Source organism: Endocarpon pusillum, assembly GCF_000464535.1.
Source record: "Endocarpon pusillum Z07020 unplaced genomic scaffold C673589, whole genome shotgun sequence".
NCBI lineage: Eukaryota > Fungi > Ascomycota > Eurotiomycetes > Verrucariales > Verrucariaceae > Endocarpon > Endocarpon pusillum.
The window spans coordinates 8,115-28,599 of record NW_006913453.1 but is presented as its reverse complement, the minus strand read 5'-3'; the positions used below and the strand labels follow the sequence as shown (position 1 = coordinate 28,599).

The window sequence follows — 20,485 nt, the reverse complement described above, 5'->3', positions numbered from 1 at the left end:
CGATACTGCCTGGTACGCAGTTGCTATCTCTCGATCACATTCGGCCAGTCTTGCCGTCATTTCACAATCCTCCACAGACAATCGAGTAAGGTTACACTAACTGCTCGTATGCTCATCTTACTACACACAAACAGTGCTGTTGTAACATGCAACATAACTTGTCTGCTCGCTTGCATCAATCTTGGCTCCTCGGTCGCTCTGCACGCTGTCAATTCTCTGGGAGGCGTTTCTATTCTCACGTCATACTATATTACGATTGGCTGTCTAATCTGGAGGCGGCTCCGAGGACCGCCGTTGCCCTCACGACGATGGTCACTGGGAAGATTCGGTCTTCCCATCAACATTGCAGCCCTCATGTTCCTGACCCCTCTCTGGTTCTTCGCATTTTGGCCACTCGCGACTCCGGTAGTGGCGTCGACTATGAATTGGTCTTCCACCATGTTCGGTGGCACCATAATTATTGCGCTTATCTACTATTTTGTGAAGGCGAGGCACGTATACATTGGACCTGTAATGCTGGTCAAACGAGAAGACTAAGAGCAGTGCCACATTGACATTATCATGTCTTTGATCTCACAATGACCCCCCCCTTTATGACGGTAGACACAATTTGGGCTTTGTTGTCTGCGGTATGCGTACATATCTCGAAGAAGTGATACAGTTCTACCGCTGGTATATGAAGTCAAACATCCATCCTAAACCTGAGCCCATTATCTTCTCGGCTCTCTTTAAATTTTCAAACAGTCTGCATGGGAACGGTAGATAAAAGTCTGGAAAATAGTACTACGGCTACATGCCTAAGTTGGGTCAAAATATCCGGCACGTGCCATCGGGCTGTAACAGTAAAGTAACTTTTTTCATGATTAGTTGAGCGGGATGCCGTACGCTTAAGTGCGGCCAGGCAGTGACAGACGCGGATGGCTTGGAGCCGCCAAAAAATTGGTGCTGCAACTCTCAAGCTAAGCGATGTACTCCGTACGGAATACAGCAAGGTACATACCAGTATCTAGGGGCACAGTTTCGTTGACCAGTACTTGGTAGTACAACCCCGATTTATCTCTGTCAGCCGTGAAACGGCTCAGGTTGGCGGCTCTACTTTCCAGAAATACCTTTGGAAGTGACCACTTAGATCCCTAGTCCTATCAGTAGCGAATGTGCGATCAGACCCTCGCGCTGCAGGCACCTTCAGCGATTTGCTCCCCGTGAGAGTTTCGAGGATATCTCTCCCGATACAGACCAAGGTGAATCGAATCTAAGTCAATCACCTTCCTTTCAGCATTTACAAACAAACATCATCCCAATGTCAACGCCTGGCGCGCTTGCTGGCCTACAGACTTTCGATGAGCTCAATATCGACTACGAAAAAGCCTATCATGACAACCCATTCAAGATTGCGTGTGTAAAAAAAGTAATCTCTCTGCTGCCTTTAGGCTCCAGGATTCTTGACGTCGGCTGCGGGACAGGAATACCAGTCTCAGAGTTGCTGTCCAAGGCTGGTCTTGAAGTCGTCGGATTCGACATCTCGCCAAAGATGGTAGAATTGGCACAAACACGAGTCAGGGGATTTTTCACCGTCTCCGACATGCTCGAGTACAAACCCGAAGGGAAATTTGCCGGCATCTTGATCATTTTTGCTCAACTTCAGCTTTCGTACGCTGATCTGCACTCCGTCGTCCATAAACTCGCGGACGCCCTTGAAGAAGGTGGACTAGTCGCGCTCGGACAGATGCCAGGTGATAGCCATGTGAAGGACGAAGCACACTGGGACGAGACAAAGACCTATGTAGAAGACTACGATGCTCCATTCATGGGCAAGATGCTTCCCACCCTGATGTTGAGCGCCCAAGGGCAACGAGACTTCCTCAGCTCGATGGGTTTAGAGATTGTCAGCGAGACGATCGATATGTTTCAGCCGAAAAACGAGAAGTGTGTACCGGAGGAACAGCAATATATCATCGCCAGGCGACCGAATGAGCAACCGTTGGCGGAGCCAATGCCTCTCCCGAGAGTGAAGAAGCAACCAAGGACTACTATCAATTGATATAGGTGGGGAGATTTTGGCATGTTCCTTGCATCGCGACACAAGGAGCATTAGTCTGAAGACGGATGTCGACGTCGATAGCAAAGACGGCGGTGCAAGTAAATGATATGAGCAAGAGACCATGTACTACCATAGAAATGGCGTCGGCGTCGTTTGCTACGCGTTTGATGGCAGTTCCTGGACTCCTTCGACGATTATATTTTGAGTTTTTGACAGATGTCTGGTGTCAAAAATCAAGATCTACCAGCTGCAGGATGACGACCCGGAACCAGCAAGCTGCTCAAGCTTTTTTACCAGGTAGACACTTTTGATGGAACACAACATCCACCACGTGCGATACACCCTTCCCTGTCTGCCTTTCTGGAATGGAGTCATTCGAAACAGATAGAGTTTTCTGCGCAGGTTTTGCACACGATCAATGCCCTCGAGTGCTGATAAGAGGGTTTTTAGATAGATAAGCTCATTCCAGTCATGCGAATACAGATGCAAAGATGCAACAGCAAACGACGCCTAGCTATAACATGACAATGAAATGATGGCAACGCGTTTGGCGTGCTGCTGAGAACTTCCAATAGATCTGATCACCTTTGCGGCTCGGCGATACCAGACGATGTCCAGGACGAGGCACCATTGGATGTCCGGACACACTCAACGAACTCTTCTACAGGAGCCTGTTTTTGATGGGGGTGAGACCATACTTCTCGATCTCGGTTGCGAGTCCCGTGCCAGGCATGCAACCACATTGATCTGATGATACTACCCTGGATAGCGGACCGTGCAATTTCTACTACACGCAATCCAGCCAACAATTCCTCTTAGGGCCCGTTCGTCCCGGACTATCTACACTCACAGTCCCAGTCAGATAGATATTTCTGCTGTATCGTGGATATCTACCACCATACTTCAACCACTGTAGCACTCCACGGGATGCTAACGTTCCGCTCGACGTTCCCGAGCATTGATCTTTTTGTACTGCTAAATACCTGAGTTAAGGTTCTTGTGCTGTTCACGGAGCAATAACATGAACACAGAAAGGAGAGTGCGGTGCTTGAAAGGAATTCGAGGTCAAAGCCGCCGTTTTATGCATGCAAAACTAGCTAGCAATCTGTCGGTATAGCTTCTGCTTTCACATTTCTTATAAAAGGGGCGACCACACCTCCGCTTTAAGCTTGCCTCCTGATCCTTCTTTACTTCCTCTTTCTTCTCACCCATCCATCATCTCTCATGTCCTCCATCCACATTCCCTGCCCACAGACTAATTGCGGAAGCAAATTGCACTAACCTGCGGCTGTGGGGGCCCTATGTCCGCCCCTTGGTTGCATCGAACCATAACACTCGACCCTTGAGCACCAGTGAGAAAGCATGTTGCGCCGCAGACAGTGCTGACACGGCTGACGGAGAGCGGGTTGTCTGTTACGTAGGTATTCATGTTAGTCCTGCGGGCAATGCATGGTAACGGAGAAGAGCATTACGCACCGATTGGGATTGAAGCTCCATTAGTGGGAACAGTGATGCTGTATCCGGCGTCTCCTGCTCCGTAGAGAAACAGGGTCACCTCGGTGATCTGGCGTTTTTGCATCTCTTGTCCTGGGGCGGCGAGAGCAGCGCCCAGGATGGCGGAGGTGAGAGCGAGAAAGAATTTCATTGTTGCTCGTGTGGTTCTTTGGTGTTGAAATTGGATGAGTGTTTGGAATTGAGACTGAGATATGTGCTTGAAGTCGGTTGTGGATGGATATGTTGAAGGGACTTGAATGGGGGTTTATATATTCGAGGACACCACCCTTGCGCAAGATGCGAGAGAGCAGCTGAAATTTGATCTGTGATACCGTAGTATTCGGCATCCTTCTCGTGATAAGGAGGTGTAAGCATACAGCTTCCCAAGCTCTCGACACGGAGATGTCTTTCATTGGTCAAGGTAAGAAACGGTGCGGTGCAGAGTAAGCGTGTTCGTGATAACACGAGAACAGAGCTATTAGTAAGTAGGAAGAGAGCAACATCCTGCCCTAACCAAGGATCTGTAAGTCTTTCTTCACTGGTCCGAACATGACGGGCGTCGTAAGCAGACGTCATCTGGGATCTCTGGCCTTGTAGGATGGATCTCCAGCTGCCCTTCTCTGGGCCAGCGCACTCAAGATACAACAGTCCTGTTCTGACAGTTACCACGAAGTGACCCCAACAGACCTACTGGTTCGTGACCGTCTGATAATAATACACGATGGCAATGCATCGTGTTGTGTCAGACAAATAGCAGGTTAGCCGCCACTTGTAGCCGCGGTGCTTTTGGTCCTCTGGTCCAACATATTGGCAGGACAATTTTCAATACAGCACAGCTGCAAGGTTACCATATTTACCGGACATCTGCCGTATTCGCCCCTCCTAGTTGACCACCTGACACTGTTGAAAGTGACGTTTCTAAATTTTATTACCATCAAAGGATTCATCCAGCTTAAATATAACATCAATGTTATTTTAAGCACTCTGATTTCATCACGCCAAGCACGCCAAGCGTGCAACGCTGAAAGCACTACTAATAGCTCCGAGTCACTCATTTAGGTATGTGGTACGGAGTACTTTGTGCCCCCCAAGAACTCTCCGCTAGCGTGAATATACAATCCCACAAATCAGGGCCGTTGTGGAGCGCTATGACTCTGAATCCCAATTGGTGGCGTGTAGCTATCTAGAATCTAAGATGCAAAAAGTTCGGATGAATAGCTCTCTGGGCGCCAAGGCCCTACTCCGTTCTTAACTTTGCAGGCGTCCAGGCCCCACAACATTTCAACGAATCCATAAAACTTGACAGTGAGTTCACAACAATGAAGAGACAATAAAACCTCATAATTTTGTTATTTCAATATAGTCTCTTCTCTATCTGTGGACCTAGTACCGTGCACAATGAACGCTGTACAGAAACCATTACCCAGCCAGCCCAACATCGTCCACTCATTCTCTATCACGTCCACAGCGAGCGACAACAGCACCGCTCAGGATATGATGGGATGATCAGGTGAAGGGATCTATCGAAAACTTCGTATTGTGCCACTGCACCCTGTCCTCAGGCGGCTGCCTTTGGACTACTACAAACTTCAACTCCTTTGATTAATCATCCACTGCTTTCCTTAGCATGGATTTCTCTTTCAAGACACGTCGAGCACATTGATATTGGTATCAACCCCAGCTCACGCATACTATCTGATTAAATATATTTCCTTCTTTCCATCTTCCTTTCGACTCACTTTTCTCGATTGCTCTAGTCTGCAACCCGTTGAGATGATACTCCCGCGTCTCTGACGCCAATGCTTCCGGCATACATCTGGATCGCTACTTTGAGATCATGGATGTTATATATGGTATGTTTGGGTGGAGGTGGCGGCAAGGGGAGGAGAGGAGAGGAGAGGAGAGAGAGCGGATTTTTTGTTTGCTTTTCCCATCTTATCAACTACAGTACAGGTTGGAATGGACAACCGCGATGGAGAGCACGTCTTTTGAATAATGAATGAATATTACTCCGACTACAGCGGCAAGAACTAGAGTATACCGTACCTAATCAATCCTCTCCTGGGAAATCGCACGTATGTCTTCCAATCCATCAACGGCCACGACGCGCCCTTTTCGATCATCGCATCCACCGCCTGGTCAGCGACCTGCCCCTCCTCTCCCTGATCTCACTCTTCCAGACCGCCGGCGCCGGGCTCGTCCTGGGGCAGCCGCATCCTCAGCGCTCCGCTGACGGGCAACATCAGCCGACGACGCCACCGCTGCCGCCGATGCCCTTGTGCTCGTGCTCGTGCTCGTGGTCCGACCAGTCCCTTGGGGCCGCCACTGACGGCGCGCTCGAGGCCTTCGACCTCGGGGCCGGCCACCCCTTCGCGGACAAGAAGCTCGAGCTCGAGAAATTATCGAGGCTGGGGAATTCGCAATAGCTTTGGCTGCGGAGGAACAGGGGGTCGGAGGAGCGGCGGCTGCTACCTCTTGAATATAGAGGATGATGGAGAGGGGCCATGGTGGCTGTTTCTGGACGGTGATGAAGGGGAGGATTTATTGCTAGTTCCGGGATCATCGCTTTGAATTGGTGTCAGCAGGGCAATGAGGCTGGGGGTTTGCAGCATTCTGCTCCCTTTGTAGCCTTATTCTTGGGCTGAGGCGTGCTTTTTTGGGTGCGGAGGGGGTGGCAGGAGGATTGCGAGAGTCGACTGCTGCTGCTGCTGCTGAAGTGGGAGGAGGAGGGTCTCCGCTGGACGGTCCCAAGGAAGAAGCTGCTGAGAAGATACTGTCATCTCGCCTTTCCTGCAATAGTCTGGCACGGGGAGAATAATCGCTTGGTCGTACGCTAGGGGCTAACAGGCAAAGGCCTGCCATGGGATACGAGGCAGATTAGCAGCCTGCTGCCGTAGACAGTGCAGCAATAGGTGAGTCTTGTGGTGGGCCTGCTTCGAATCCCCGAGCATTTTTCGATCCCTGGCCTCTTTTTGATTTACAGCCCCCTTTTAATCCCCGGCCTGTGCTCGATCCTCGACCGGGTTGTGGTGCCCAGTCTGCTGCTGGCGACAAGACTTCTCTGGCATATGCCGCGGACACGCTTGCCCCTGTTTGTCCGTTGGGGACATATAGAACCTTTCCTAGTGCTCCTGCTGCCTTGATAGCTGCTACTGGTGAATATGGTCGTTGGGAGCCTTTGAGCCAAGGGTTTGCTGCCGCTGATGAAAATGAAATGGATGCTGATTCGCGTCTAGGGGTTGATGGTCGGGATGGATTGAAAGACGATGGACCTGCAGACCCGGGATATGCTGCAGATGGGGACTCCGTAGAAGCCGACGAGGACCTCGGCGATGCTGTGTAGTACGAAGATGAATCGGAAGCTGAGTCATGCATAGGGCGTGGCGACCGCCTTACAAAGAACGATGGACGAGGGATTCCAGTTGTTACCACTTCTGATAATGAAAATCTGTCTGTAGGCATCTTCAATTCGGACATTTTTGCACGGACGGCGTCAAATATAGGGTCAAACGACTCTGAACTACCTACCACCGATGTATCTGCTGGTAACAGGGGTATTACAGGTGTTGAGTCTGATTGCATGATCGATACAGCGTCTGCCGGGATACCGAGTGCACTTAGTTTATCTCGAAAATTCCTCGAGACAGGTGGATCTGTTTCAGACAACTTTGTCGTTGGTGTTGCTCCTTCCGGGTGAGAAATCCCAGTTAATCGGAACGATGAGTCCGATACCCATATGTTTTCGGACGTGACACCTATCGTGGCGTATTTCGCCCGCATGCGACGTAGCCAAGGTCGATCGGCCGGTGTCAGGCCTGCTAAGGCAAGCACTTCTGCTGAAACATCGATGTTGGATAGATTGATTTCCAATGGTGGATCTTCGTCAGGTGCATTGTGGGAGGCATATGTCGTGGATGGTTTAGTCGCAGAAGCACTTGCTGAAGGGGGACCTCGTCTAGAAATAAATCCTTCAGAATTCCCCCATGATGAAGCCGCCGCCTGAGGGTCAGCGGTAGCGGGGCCTGCCGTACGGGCAGATGCGCGAGAAAGACCTGCTGCAGAAACTGCAGCATCGAGATTGGCGATAGAGGGACGTGCCCGGGAAGAACCTGCTGCAGAGGGACCTGCAGATGGAGGGGCGAGTTGTCGATACCAATCGGAATACCATTTTATCAGGACCTTATAGGGAATGTTGCTGGACTCGCGTAATTGAGTTAGGATATTCATGATGAAAGACCTATTTTCGTGGTGACATTGCCGGATGAGCTTAAAAAAGGGATGCGAGGCGTGAATCTTTTCCAAGAGGACATCCTTGGAGAGCACAAGATCGGTATCATCGAGCAACTGCCCCCTGTCTATCCTCGGTGGAATTTCACGGTCGAGGGAATCGTCCAAATCCCGGGTGAGGACCGAGTAAACTGTATACCCCCGATGTCCATACATAGGCATCACCGCGAACATCCAAAAGTGTCGAATCGATCCCGATTTCAACCTGCGACATGTGATGTAGATATCAAACCGCCCGCAATGACTCTCGAACCCAATGGTGGCCATCTTGGTGAGAGAATGAGATTCCAAGTACAGATGGGGTTCTTTGTGCTTGTCCTTGAAAATGATGGAAGCGAGTCATTGAAGAATCATTTTGTTCACCTCGTAGTCTCTCTTCAGGTGTCTCTAGCCTTGTGGTGAGCTACTGACTTCCTCGTGAAACGTACCTAGTAGAGTAGTGTAACATATGCGAAACTACTACCTTTTCGCGAAGATCGTAAATCTGCTGAAATGTAGTGAAGAACTGACCAATTTCGGGGGGTGGAGGCATTAGCACCAACCATTCTTTCCACTACCTTTGTAAAAACCAAGATGATTGAATCTTGATGGTGGTGCATTGCGGGATTGCGTAATACACCAGATCCTCAAAGTGATTGATTGGTGGTCGGTGAAAGATCAAAACTCACCGCTGTCTGGAAAGCCAAAAGTCTTAGCAAGACATTTCTGAACATACTGAGTCGCAAGGTAATGAAACAGTCGCAGAGCAGTGGAGAAAGATACGGCGCGCAGTGGCAGTCCACAAGAACCAGGGGCTCGGATCTGAAACGCCATCACGCATCCCGTTTCAGGGACCTATTGCGTACATCATCACATAATCACGTAGGAAATTACGACGAGGAAGCCCAATTAGCCAGATAGGGAATGCAAGTGTACAAGCTCAACAAGTTGACTTGTCCGGAGATGCATCCCTGACCTTTCTTAACTGGCAACGGAGTATCAGCAGCTGACAAGTGAGTAATACTTAATGACAGCGAGATAGGAGAGTAACTACTCAGGCCTGAAATGACTTGCGTCTCAAGCATGGATTGTCTCGATTGTTGTTCCATGATCTTGCCCCCGTAGAGCTTGTTGACTGCAGACGTGATCAAAGAATCGACATGTTTTGTCACTGTCAGCTTTGCTCTGCTGATTACACATTCAAATGTGCATTCCATACTTCTCAAATATAAAGGTACTCCATAAGGTCTAGGTTCACCCTCACAATTCAAAGCACCCGCTGGCTTTCATGGACTGAAGTACTGGAGTAACCTTGATATCACCCACGTTAGATCGTTCTGAACGGAAGAGACATTGAACTCCTTCTGTTTTGAAATTTGGCTGTGTCGATGCTGGTACAGAGAACGGTCGACGGAATTGATAATTCCTAGCTCTCGTACTGTACTTCATGTGTCGTCCTGTGCTACGCATGTTGAGCTTCAAGGCTCATAAATATCCGCACCACCATTGCTAATCTCTTCCGTGGCGATGATGCATGTCTCATGAACAATTCTCATCCCAGCCATTTGGGTGTTGATATGCTTGTGGCGTTATTGTATTCTAAGGCAGAAATGTAGCGATAGCAGAGGTCGGTTTGTGAAACCTGATACTCTGCATCCGAGATTGTCGGATAATCTGATCGATCAAGGGGCACCGAGTTGGCGGAAGTGATTCGACATCCTTTTGCGAATATGGTGATAACCCTGGTACAGTCAATTAGCATATTCTACTGCTCGAGGCATGCTCTTCTTCGTGCGTTATTGTTTTGTGTTTTGGGACATTCATTGCCAGTGGCTCTTGAGGTTTTATCGTATGTATAGGTTCCAACGGCAATTGAGCGTTGCGCAGGCCTGAGTCGATGTTGAGGCTTCCCCAGCGTCCCGCTTCGGGATGGACTGTGTTCCCTGTCTGCATAATCAGACGAGGCTGATTTCTGAGAGCGCAGGGGGCTGTGCAAAAAGGCTGATGGTGTCCACTGCCCAGGCCATGCCTGCCTCGATCTTCAAGTTTGAGGTGCGGAATACAGAGTGCTAGTACTTATGTAGTACTGTACTCCGTACTCGTGCTACCTTGTAGACTGGCGTGTGGTCTTGGCATCAGTGCCAGTCGAACCGCAAGGATCTTCACTTCAAGTTGTTCTTTGACTTTGCCAGGCAGACGTCTCACCTCTCATCTCTCACCTCTTCCCCTGTAAGCTCGGTGTTTGAAAAAAAAAGACGTCAACACCGCAAACTATATAGATACGAATGTACTTCACCATGGCAGCTTACGCCTTGACATTTCTCTACTCCTCATCCTCCACATCCTCCACATCAGCTTCATCTGTCATCAAGTGAAGATTCAAGAGAGGCTCATCTGCCATTTCTATCTCTGGCACCAAAAGGTCTGTCTTTAGAAGCATCAAAATGCGCAAAGAATTAGAATACATTATCAACCATGTTTTTCTCCCCCCGAAACTTCCACAGAAAGACGATACCAACGTGACGAACGGTGTCTGTCTTGTAAAACAGCTCCTGGCAGCACTGAAATCATTTCGACATCACCTCCCGGAGCAGAGCCGTTCAGAATGGATGCCTTGCATAAAAATGGTTGGCAACTTGCTCGAGTTGCAGGACCATCTGGGAGGACTGGTGGCCACGAAATTGGAGACAAGGCTTGTTGAAATGTTCGATGGAGGTACGAATAATTCAGAGACCGGAGATGAGGATAGATAGTCTAACGATGTTCATTTAGATATTCTTGCTTGCCATATACGTGCCCAGAACGCAGGCCTCATCGTCCGGAGAACTTCGAAGCAATATTTATTTCAGTCATTCGAAGCCTCGCCGACTAACAAAGCCGTTATTAGGGCCAAGGGAAGACTGATACGATGCTTTCCCGGTCCAGCTTTCGCAATAGGCCAGGATCGAATGGCGGGTCCCAGCTTCGTCCAGCCGCTGACCCAGTTACTCACCAAACTTGATGCCGAAACACCCGAGGAAGCTTTACCAGTTGTAACCAAGGCTGGCTCAGAGGTTAATGAGACGAGAGACACAGTCCACCCGAAGTTTGTCACCGAGTTGCTCAGCGGCATTTTACGAGCCATAGGGGAGCCGGCGGATGTTACTCGCATCTACAAGCATACCCGAGAAGACGTCTTGTGGAATCATACATTAGACCCATGGCATCGTTCCCCTCTGTGGCTCTGCCTTCGTGTTGCATTGCAGACAAGTCTCATGCGCAAGGATGATCAAGATCAACATTTACGATACAAGTCCTTCATGCTCTTTTTCATGGCCTTTGTCTTGAAATGCGCTCTGAAGGCTTCTATTTCGAGTGATATGCTATTCATTATGACAGCCAAGATCAGTGGCCGCGCACTGAAGCTCGGTGCCATACGTGCAACTCCCTGGCTACAGTATGTGGAGACCGTGGTAAGTTCTGCCCAGCAAGAGTTGCTCCGCAGATGGAATTTGGTGGAGAAGCCACCGGGTGCTTCAAGAGCACAACGAGACTGGTTTCCATTGCAGCTGTCATTCGACCATGATACTGGTCTAACTCTCTCAAGCTTACGGCCCTACCTAGCAAAGGTACAGGCTCGGTCCGAGTCAAATCTGCCCCGCCTACCCTTGACGTTGGATTGTGAGCTCCGCATTTCGCAGCACAGCTCAAGGCTGCCTGACATGACCCTTTTGCAGGGCGCGAAGGCAGGCCAGATTTATCTCCAACTCGCGGATTTGGAACTCTGGGTGCAGGAATCCCTGAAAGGCTGGCTGCGAACAAACATGGAATGTGAACAAACTTGCTCGGCCCTCGCTGAGGTCATCAATGTGTATATCTCAGCAGCCTCCGCAGCTTATGCAGGCAACCCGGAAGACAATTCTGTGATGCTTCTGACAGTGATGGAACTTTGGGTTGCACTTGACCGGTCCGCTTTGCACCACTGTTCGCTATTACGAGATTACGACGTGGGTTTTCCGCCTTCGCTCTTTGAGTCTCTACTCTTACCCAAGAAGTCGCAAATGGAAAGACTGCTTCGTGTTGAGCAGTATCTAGCGAAGAGGAGAACAGACGCCAAGTCCATATGCCCACCCATTTTTCAGTCTGTTTGGACAAAGGACAGCTTTGCTGTACGTTACTATGAGCAGTCGCCAGATCATCAGAAATTGCACCAAGAAATCGAGGCGGAGGCGAGTACTCAGCGGTCAGAAACCACTCGCGAGCTTGCAAACAAACTCCAGCAATACGAGAAACTCATGGACGAGTCGAATGGACTGACTTGCGAGTACGTCGAGCGGTGGTGGTATGATCAACGAGTTTCTGATCACAGTCAGTCCTGTCAGAAATGTCACCTGAAATCACGCGCCAAGCACCTCAAAATTGACGTTCACGAATGGCCACTCCCTAACAGAGATCTGACAGCGAAGGCTGTGGTGTTTGAGCTCAATGTGCCGACTGTTGTGTTAAAATGGCGGCATACCACATACAGCATTCTCGTTGACGTCCTGTCCGTCGAGTCCCGAGCTCCACAACGAGACAAAGGCAGGCAGCAAGGCATATATACTCTCCAGGAGTACTTCGGTTTACAAAGTTACATCAAGTCCGGAGCGGCACGACCCCAGCTTGCATCGAAAGCAAAACCGTTTGTCATCTCTCATTATCGAACTCTGAAGATTTCTCAGGCCACTGCAAGCAAGGTATGCGTCAACAACGGCTTGGTCTATTCTATGTACGATTCGAAGTTATGCAGTTGGACTGAAGATGTTCTGAATCGATGCGATATACAAGGAAAATGCACTCTCCGACTTCCATCTGGGCCGTACATGGAATTACAGTATGCCGTTGACAGCACAACCCACACCTCTAATGAGGTGATCGCAAGTCAAGCTAATTACTCTAACGCGCTGACCTTGCATGAATTGTATGCATTTGGGACTTTACGTTCAGGTCACCGACTGCAATGGCGGAACATTGCTCGCGAACTTCGCTCTCGCATCCTTAACTTCAATTGCCACGAGACCAACATATTGTTTACCCAGGCCGCATGGCAGGCAGGCCCCGCAAGTGAAGGACAATTGTGTCGAGGATCTCACGTGGACCTTGAAGAGGGGAAGTATGGAGAATCCCTGCTGCTGGCCTTGAACGACACTCTCCGGGTAGTCGAAGGTAATTGGCAAGGCGCGGCCGCCGCACGTACTCTTATCACTCTTGCCACTCGACTGCTTTCGCTCTCACCCTACAAAAGCGTCCACCAGGATTGCCATAGGTTTCTGCGGAAAGCACGGGCGGTTTCATTGCGCTGGACTCGCGAGTTAGACCACAAGCTGCGGAAAGGGCAGGAAGATCAAGAAATGAAAACTCTGGGGGTACGGGCCCTTGAAATGGCTTTGACCTGTCATGGGACATTTGACGTCGACCCTCAACATCTTCCTGACCTACTCCAAGGGGAGGAAGATGTTGCAGTCCTCATTGAATGTGCAATCATCGTTCACGATAGGTGCCCAGCTGTGACAGATACTTTGCCTCCACCGACACGAATGCTTTTGAGACGGCACCAGAGACTCTTGTGTGGTCTCGAATCGCTGCTACGCAAGCGGATACTACTCGTCCCAAGTGGTCTTGACAGCACTATTAAACGGATCTGGGCGGGATATAGATCAGGATCGCCATGGAGGGCTTTGAAGACGCCAGAAGAGCGGTGGCTCGTGACAGAGATATACAACGAGGGTGCCACATCACCGAGATTAGTCCATTACAATCTTCTAAATGGGAGTCTACTCGTAGATGGATCACCGCTTACGAGACTGCCTCGCTCGTACGAAGCACATTCCACTTATCATCGACTTTTCGGCGATAAAGTCCTTGATGTTATCCCATCGAATGTTAGAGGAATGGCCTTTGAAACTCGGACGCAATTCTGCGACCATCAAGTGTACTTTGGTATGTATGACTCCGAGCTCATTGTACAGGCAGTCAAAGACCACCAGATCTACGAATTACTCCCATCCCACGCTCTAAGCGGCGATTTTCCACAGGATTTCATTGACAATTACGTCCATTGGCTAGAAATCAATACTGGCTCCATCGAATGGCGACCATTGCTCAATGCATGGACGTCTTGCACGTCCGATAACTGGAAAATGCCATCTTGCCACTCAGGGCGAAGCTTGTTAATCCGGGGTTCTTTGAGATTGATAGACTTTCATTCACCTACCGCAAACTCGGTTGCAAAGGTCTTGAGTCCGCTAGAAGATGCCACCAATATACATACAACATTTAACTGCAAGACAGAAATGTTGGAGGTGCACTTGCCACGAATGAATCTCGACTTTTTCCTGAGAAAAGGTGCCACGCAGCTTGAATCGAAGCAATTTCGTGCCATGACAGTGGATGCAAACCAATCATTCGGTACACTGACAGGATTAGCCAACAAACTCGTCCTTCGTGGAGACACTGACTCGTCACGCAGCGTCATTATTCCCTACGGCGCCGTACGGTTCAAAGCAGAAGGCGACCACCTACGTGTAGACATTGACACCAGCTCAGTGCCACAAGTTCCTTACCATCTCTACCACATTGATCGTCGCATCGGACAACTTGTTGATAACGGCAGGCTCAAGAGCAAGCTGTTCAAAGCTTATCTTCACGCTATAACATCTCACTGTTTGGCGGATGAGCTAACCGGTCGAACTGGCACCGAAGAGGCCCTCACCATACTAGGATCCGCCTCTGTTCGGTCCTTTGATGTGCTTGATGGCCAGGAAATTGACCTGCTCAAACTGATTGGAAAGCTTAGTCCTCGTCGTCATTACTACCCGCCGCACCTCAGGGTGATGCAGCAGGTAGAATGGACGGGCAGCCTGTCTCCGCTCTCCCAGCACAATTCTTTGTGCAAATCAGTGTTGTCAATTTTTGCACAAGCCCGAAGTCTTAGCCTTTTCCGTTACGACATCGCGCAAATACCAGATTCAAATATCTGTGGTGACCAAAACTTGCTCGAGAGGGCGTTGATTCGCGACTCCAAAAATCATGTGTATGGATTTGGCGCGGAGGATCACACAACAGAGCATGATGACCTTTATGATGGCCGGGACCGTGTCACGAATAGCGCACGGGAGGCTCAGGTCCATCACATTGCAAAGCTTGTGGACGACTGGTCTGCAGACCTAAGAGGCTGCTCACAATTACTTCAAGAGATCCATGCTTGGAGAGCTGAGCTCTGCGGTGAGAGGACAGAAGATTTCTATCCGCTTGGCTACGATACTAAATGGCTGGACCCACTTGCCACAATTCTTCCGAAAGACTGGTGCACCCTGCAGGTTACTTTATCGAGCAGCGTGCCTGAGAGAGACAAGTACAAAATCATGTTGTTATTGTCCACTCTGGCTTATTCTCCGCACGCGAAACAGGACCTTGTCCAAACACTTTTAGCTTTCGCCACAGTACCAGAACTTCGTGCAATACGACCGCCGGCCTATGCCCTCTTCCGTATATCTGAAGGATTCAGCCCAGACAAGAGGATATTGTCCGAAATCGCCAGAAAAAAGGCACATCGGTTTAGTGAACGCCCGGAATCCAAAAAGCCTGAATTGCATGATGAGACTTGGGCAGATGCTGAAGAACGTCGAAGAAATGAGTATGAAATGGCACTGGAGGAGCATACTACGACCTTTGTAGATGCTCTTGTTCATCAGTGGCCCCAACCACATATTCATAATCCAACCGGCATTCACCTGGATACCTACATTGCCGTGAGTGATGCCACAGATGCAGCACGGGTCTGTTTCGAAAGCTGGTATCGCAATGCCGAGTTCAAGGAGTACATCCGCCAAACGCAAGACTTACTGGATAATTTGAATGACGGGGACCAAGAACTGTCTGGTTATGCCTTCATGCAGCCACGGTATAGTTGTTTCTCGAAGCGGTGTCATGTTGACCTGGTCGAAATCATGGAAAGACCTGCTCCCAGTCTTTCTCCAGCTTGTCCTGTAAACTTTGACTCCTGGATATGTCAGCAAGACGAAGATAGGCAGGACCACGCGAAGCTCGAGTCACTTTTAGAGCGTCTTTGTGCGGAATCTTCAGGTCACTATGAGGAACTTTACGCCGGTGACTTGTTGAAGAGTTTTAATGCACTCCAGCACAGGACGGCGGAAAGACTTAGCGAGCCACCAAAAGCACTGAAGCCATTGCTCGAAAAACACCTGTCGCTGTGCAAGAATCGTGTTGGTGACTTGTTTCAAACGATCTGTCATTGCCTTCAAACAGAAAGTTCAGCGACACGTCGGCTTGCTTATGGAGCAAAAATGTGGCCCCGTTTGTCCACTACCTCGCTTCTTCAGAACCTGGCAGGTTGCAAAGTCGACTCGTTGCGCGACGACTGGAAGGATTGCTTGATTGAGTATGGACTTGCGATATCGACTTTGCAGCGGGCGGAGCGCCTCCTTGCCTGTGTTGGAAATGATGTGGAGCTGCTGAACGAACTCAGCAACCCTGGCCGTCAAGGTTGGGACCCAAAATCTCACCCAGACTGGCTGCTTCTCGAAATCGAAAACAATATTTTGATTCGACGGGTGCAAGCCCAAACTGCCAGCGAAATGATTTTACCCTCGTCTGGCGGTAACTCGGTTATGCAGCTGAACATGGGCGAAGGGAAGACGTCCGTCATTGTTCCGATTGTGGCTGCAGCTCTCGCAGATAGGAAGAAGCTTGTACGGGTTGTTGTCCTCAAACCACTGTCCACCGGTATGTTCCATGTGCTGTTGAGGACGCTGGGGGGGATGCTCGGAAGACGTATCTATCATATGCCGATCTCACGGTCGGTTCAGTTGAACATTCACCAGGCGAGGCAAATCAGTGACCTGTGCCGGGAATGCATGGACACTGGTGGGATACTTCTTGTTCAACCTGAGCACCTCCTCTCATTCGAACTCATGGGCCTCGAACGATGTCTCTCGGGTGACTTGGAGCTAGGCAACGTCCTGACCGAGACGCAGCGCTGGCTGGATTGCAATTCGCGTGATATCCTTGACGAGAGTGACGAGATTATGAGTGTGCGGTTTGAACTTATCTACACCATGGGCCTGCAACGTGCCAGCGAATTTAGCCCGGATCGATGGACCATTATTGAGCATATCTTAGGACTCGTCCCTCACTTTGCAGAGCTAGTCCACCGAGAGTTTCCGCAGGGCTTAGAGCTGCGACCTGGAGTATCGGGAAGTTTTCCTCGTGTACGAATCCTGCAGCATCTTGCCGCAGTCAAACTTCTGGACATGTTGGCAAGAAAGGTGTGCGAGGCAGGCGTGCCGGGAGTGCCTGTATGGAATCTTCCTCAGCACGTTCGAGATGTCTTATTCAGGTATCTGACAGACCCCAACATGAATGAGGCCGACATGGAGCCATTGCAGAATCATATTTCTACCGTGGAATCGATGAAGAGCAGCCTGCTTCTCTTAAGAGGACTGTTTGCTTGCGGGATCCTGGCGTTTACTTTACAACAGAAGCGATGGCGCGTGAATTACGGGCTTGATCTCTCACGGACTATGCTTGCTGTACCCTATCGAGCAAAGGACATTCCAGCAACGCGGGCTGATTTCAGTCACCCCGATGTCACCATCGTTCTCACTTGTTTGAGTTATTATTACGGTGGCCTTTCAGAGAAGCAGTTGCGGACCGCCTTCGACCAGCTGCTTTTGTGCGACCACGCGCAGGAGGAGTATGATCACTGGGTTCGAGATGCTCCAGAACTTCCACCAGCCTTTCGACAATTAACGAGCATCAACCTGAGCGATCATGAGCAGTGCTCCTCCACTATCTTTCCTTCTTTGCGACTTGCTAAGGGTGCAATCGACTTCTATATGGCGAGCATTGTATTCCCGACAGAAATGAAAGAGTTCCCCGACAAGCTTTCTTCGTCAGGTTGGGATATTGCACGAGAGAAGGTGCACCACACGACCGGCTTCAGTGGGACTAATGACAGCAGATATATTCTACCATTGTCCATAAGTCAGTGCGAGCTTCCAACGCAACTTCACACGAATGCCGCTGTGCTTGATTGCCTACTACGACCAGAGAACACTTTTACACCCTTCATGCAAACATCCTTTGACGCAGAATCCTTGCTAGACATGGTCGCTACGTCCGAGCCATCCGTGCGCGTCATTCTCGATGTTGGAGCCCAAGTCTTGGAGCTGAAGAACGAGGAAGTCGCACAAAGATGGCTGTTGCGCGTTTCTACGTCCGAGGCGCAAGCAGTCGTCTACTTTGATGATGGTAATGAGCTTTCGGTCTTGAGTCGCGACGGCACGACGGAGCCGTTGATGGTTTCCCCGTTTTTGAAGCAGATGGACCAGTGTCTAGTATACCTGGACGAGGCTCATACACGAGGGACAGACTTGAAACTACCAACGAATTATCGAGCGGCTGTGACATTAGGGCCTGACCTACCAAAGGACCGACTTATCCAAGGTAAGATATATTCCAATGAAGTCTGTTGTCCGCTGCTAATCTAGACAGCGTGTATGCGAATGAGGAAGCTTGGAAAGGGCCAATCGGTCATGTTTTGTGCACCAATGGAGGTTGAACACAAAATTCTTGAACGCAGTAACAAAACGTCGGCCAATACCATTGAGGTAGCCGACGTGTTACTTTGGAGCATTCGGGAAACTTACATCAACACCAAAAAATGCATACCACTATGGGCCACACAAGGCATGCGATATCAGCATCGTCATGCCGCAATGTCGGAGTGCCCAGAAATTGAACGTGGAGGCGCGATTTTGAACATGGCAGAGTCTCTGCTCGAGGCTGAAGCGCAAACTCTCCAGGATCGTTATGGACTCAGAGCTCGACATTCCGAAGACCTGACCTTGTTACACAACATGAAGCATCTAACACTTTCCGCACGTGCGGGACCAATAGAGGCTATTCGGACCATATGTCGAGACTTCGAGCTGACGTCTTTTGGAAACGCGGCGCTTCAGGAGGAACAGGAGCGCGAATTGTCCCCAGAGAATGAGCAAGAGCGACAGGTTGAGCGTCCGCCCTACCAAGAACCGCAGCAGCACAGCGTGCATAGAGATGTGAAGCGATTCATTCAGGAGGGAATACTTGACCGAGACTCAGATGTCTTTCAACCTGCTCTTGGTATTTTTCTCAACACAAGCGCTGCGCGATTTTTTGAACAAAACGCATGGCCAAAGCAATTGCTTGTAACTGCCGACTTTGCGCGGACGATACGTTGTTCCTCAGATCATCAGCTCTTGGACTTGTTTCTCAGGCCTGTCCACTGGATTGCCAGCAAAAAGACACCCCACTCGACCGATCTAGTAGTGCTGAGTCCATACGAAGCTCAAGAGCTGTTGCCATCTATACGTCAATGCCGCCATGTCACCTTACACGTCTATTCACCCCGTGTTAACATGTCCACGCCGGCGCTAGATGATCTTTCATTCTGCTCCATCCCTGCCATGCCCCAATCCTGGTCCCGCCTGGCTCCTATCATCATGCAGCTCAATCTGTTTGCGGGTCAGCTCTATCTGGGAAGCTATGAGGAATATCTCTCGGTTTGCCGGTTCCTGGGACTATCTTTCCGTCCGCCGTCCGACGAGCAGATCGAAGTCGCCAGCGACGCTTTCGTCAGTCCAGCAAGCAGATGGCGGTTTGATGCCCTCATGCAGAAAGAGTGTTCGTTCACCACGAGCCCGGTTGAGTTCGTAAACAGGGTCATGGCGTTGAGGAGGAAGGGACAGGGTTTTCAGCGGTCTCATTTCGGTAGGATTCTCAATGGAGAGTTGCTGGACAGGGGTCGGTTCGGAGATTAGAAGACAGTTTAGGTCAGCTATCTTGCTCCAACCAGAGTCATACAGAATGGAGCTGTTCAACAGAATTGTCTTTCTTCCAGCCCCAGCAGCCGGGTCCTTCTCACCCCCTTCGCAGCCTTTCCGTAACCGTGCCCTGTGATTTGTGTTAGATGTGTCTGCAGTTCAGGAGAGAGGGCAAGGAGCGTCAGAGACAAGTCCAAGTTGGGTCCAAGAACCTTGTTCTCGAGCCTCCGGCCAGCCGTGTAGGCATGCACTTCACTTCGCAAGTTCAGCACAGATTGCTGCACTCTCTTTGACAAATTTTTTTATCCAACCTGGATATCCTCTAGTTATTTATCATATTGGCGCTCCCAACAATCGAATAGTCTGTCATACGTTCGTGCTTGTGCTTGTGCTTATGCTCTGCTCGTATGGGTCTATGCAAACGTCAGAAGAGCAGCGCTCAAAGTTTCCGGTTGTACAGATCAGTCTGAAAGTAGTTGAGAAACTATTGATTGTGTAGTACTTGGGAAGGATACGATATAGTCAGTCTTAGCAATCTCTAGGCGCTAATATGTAGTAGCTATACCTCTAACTCAATCAGGCTAGAAATTGGCGTCCCTCTACTATTAGTAGTAGTAGTCACACACCGAAATCGAGAAAAAGCTCAATACTGTTACTACCGTAGATAGGAATATCTTAACGGGGGCCCAGAAGACAAAACATCCAACCTGAATCTTCGACATTTCTTGAAATATTGAACAATTTTGCTGTGCGGATAGGTTTTGACAATACTTAATGTTTTTCAGGAAAATTTGCGGCCTAGAAGCGTACGATTATGATGCTCATCTCGATCAGTTCATTC

At 49.7% G+C, this 20,485-nt stretch overlaps 5 protein-coding genes across 5 annotated transcripts; 2 read left to right on the top strand and 3 right to left on the bottom strand.

Annotated features, from left to right (window-relative positions):
- Positions 1-1,300: 1,300 nt before the first annotated feature.
- On the top strand, positions 1,301-2,041 carry EPUS_06283 (uncharacterized protein; the record flags this gene model as incomplete). Its single annotated transcript, XM_007787385.1, has 1 exon — positions 1,301-2,041. The coding sequence occupies one exon, from the start codon at positions 1,301-1,303 to the stop codon at positions 2,039-2,041; it is 741 nt and encodes a 246-aa protein (XP_007785575.1).
- A 1,255-nt stretch (positions 2,042-3,296) lies between these two features.
- EPUS_06282 (uncharacterized protein) lies at positions 3,297-3,686 on the bottom strand (the record flags this gene model as incomplete). Its single annotated transcript, XM_007787384.1, has 2 exons — positions 3,297-3,451; positions 3,518-3,686. The coding sequence occupies 2 exons, from the start codon at positions 3,684-3,686 to the stop codon at positions 3,297-3,299; spliced, it is 324 nt and encodes a 107-aa protein (XP_007785574.1).
- Positions 3,687-5,777: 2,091 nt separating this feature from the next.
- On the bottom strand, positions 5,778-6,041 carry EPUS_06281 (uncharacterized protein; the record flags this gene model as incomplete). Its single annotated transcript, XM_007787383.1, has 1 exon — positions 5,778-6,041. One exon carries the CDS (start codon positions 6,039-6,041, stop codon positions 5,778-5,780), a length of 264 nt encoding a protein of 87 aa, XP_007785573.1.
- A 371-nt stretch (positions 6,042-6,412) lies between these two features.
- EPUS_06280 (uncharacterized protein) lies at positions 6,413-8,089 on the bottom strand (the record flags this gene model as incomplete). Its single annotated transcript, XM_007787382.1, has 1 exon — positions 6,413-8,089. The coding sequence occupies one exon, from the start codon at positions 8,087-8,089 to the stop codon at positions 6,413-6,415; it is 1,677 nt and encodes a 558-aa protein (XP_007785572.1).
- A 2,156-nt stretch (positions 8,090-10,245) lies between these two features.
- Positions 10,246-19,641, top strand: EPUS_06279 (uncharacterized protein; the record flags this gene model as incomplete). Its single annotated transcript, XM_007787381.1, has 3 exons — positions 10,246-10,516; positions 10,574-18,286; positions 18,335-19,641. The coding sequence occupies 3 exons, from the start codon at positions 10,246-10,248 to the stop codon at positions 19,639-19,641; spliced, it is 9,291 nt and encodes a 3,096-aa protein (XP_007785571.1).
- Between the last annotated feature and the right edge of the window lie 844 nt (positions 19,642-20,485).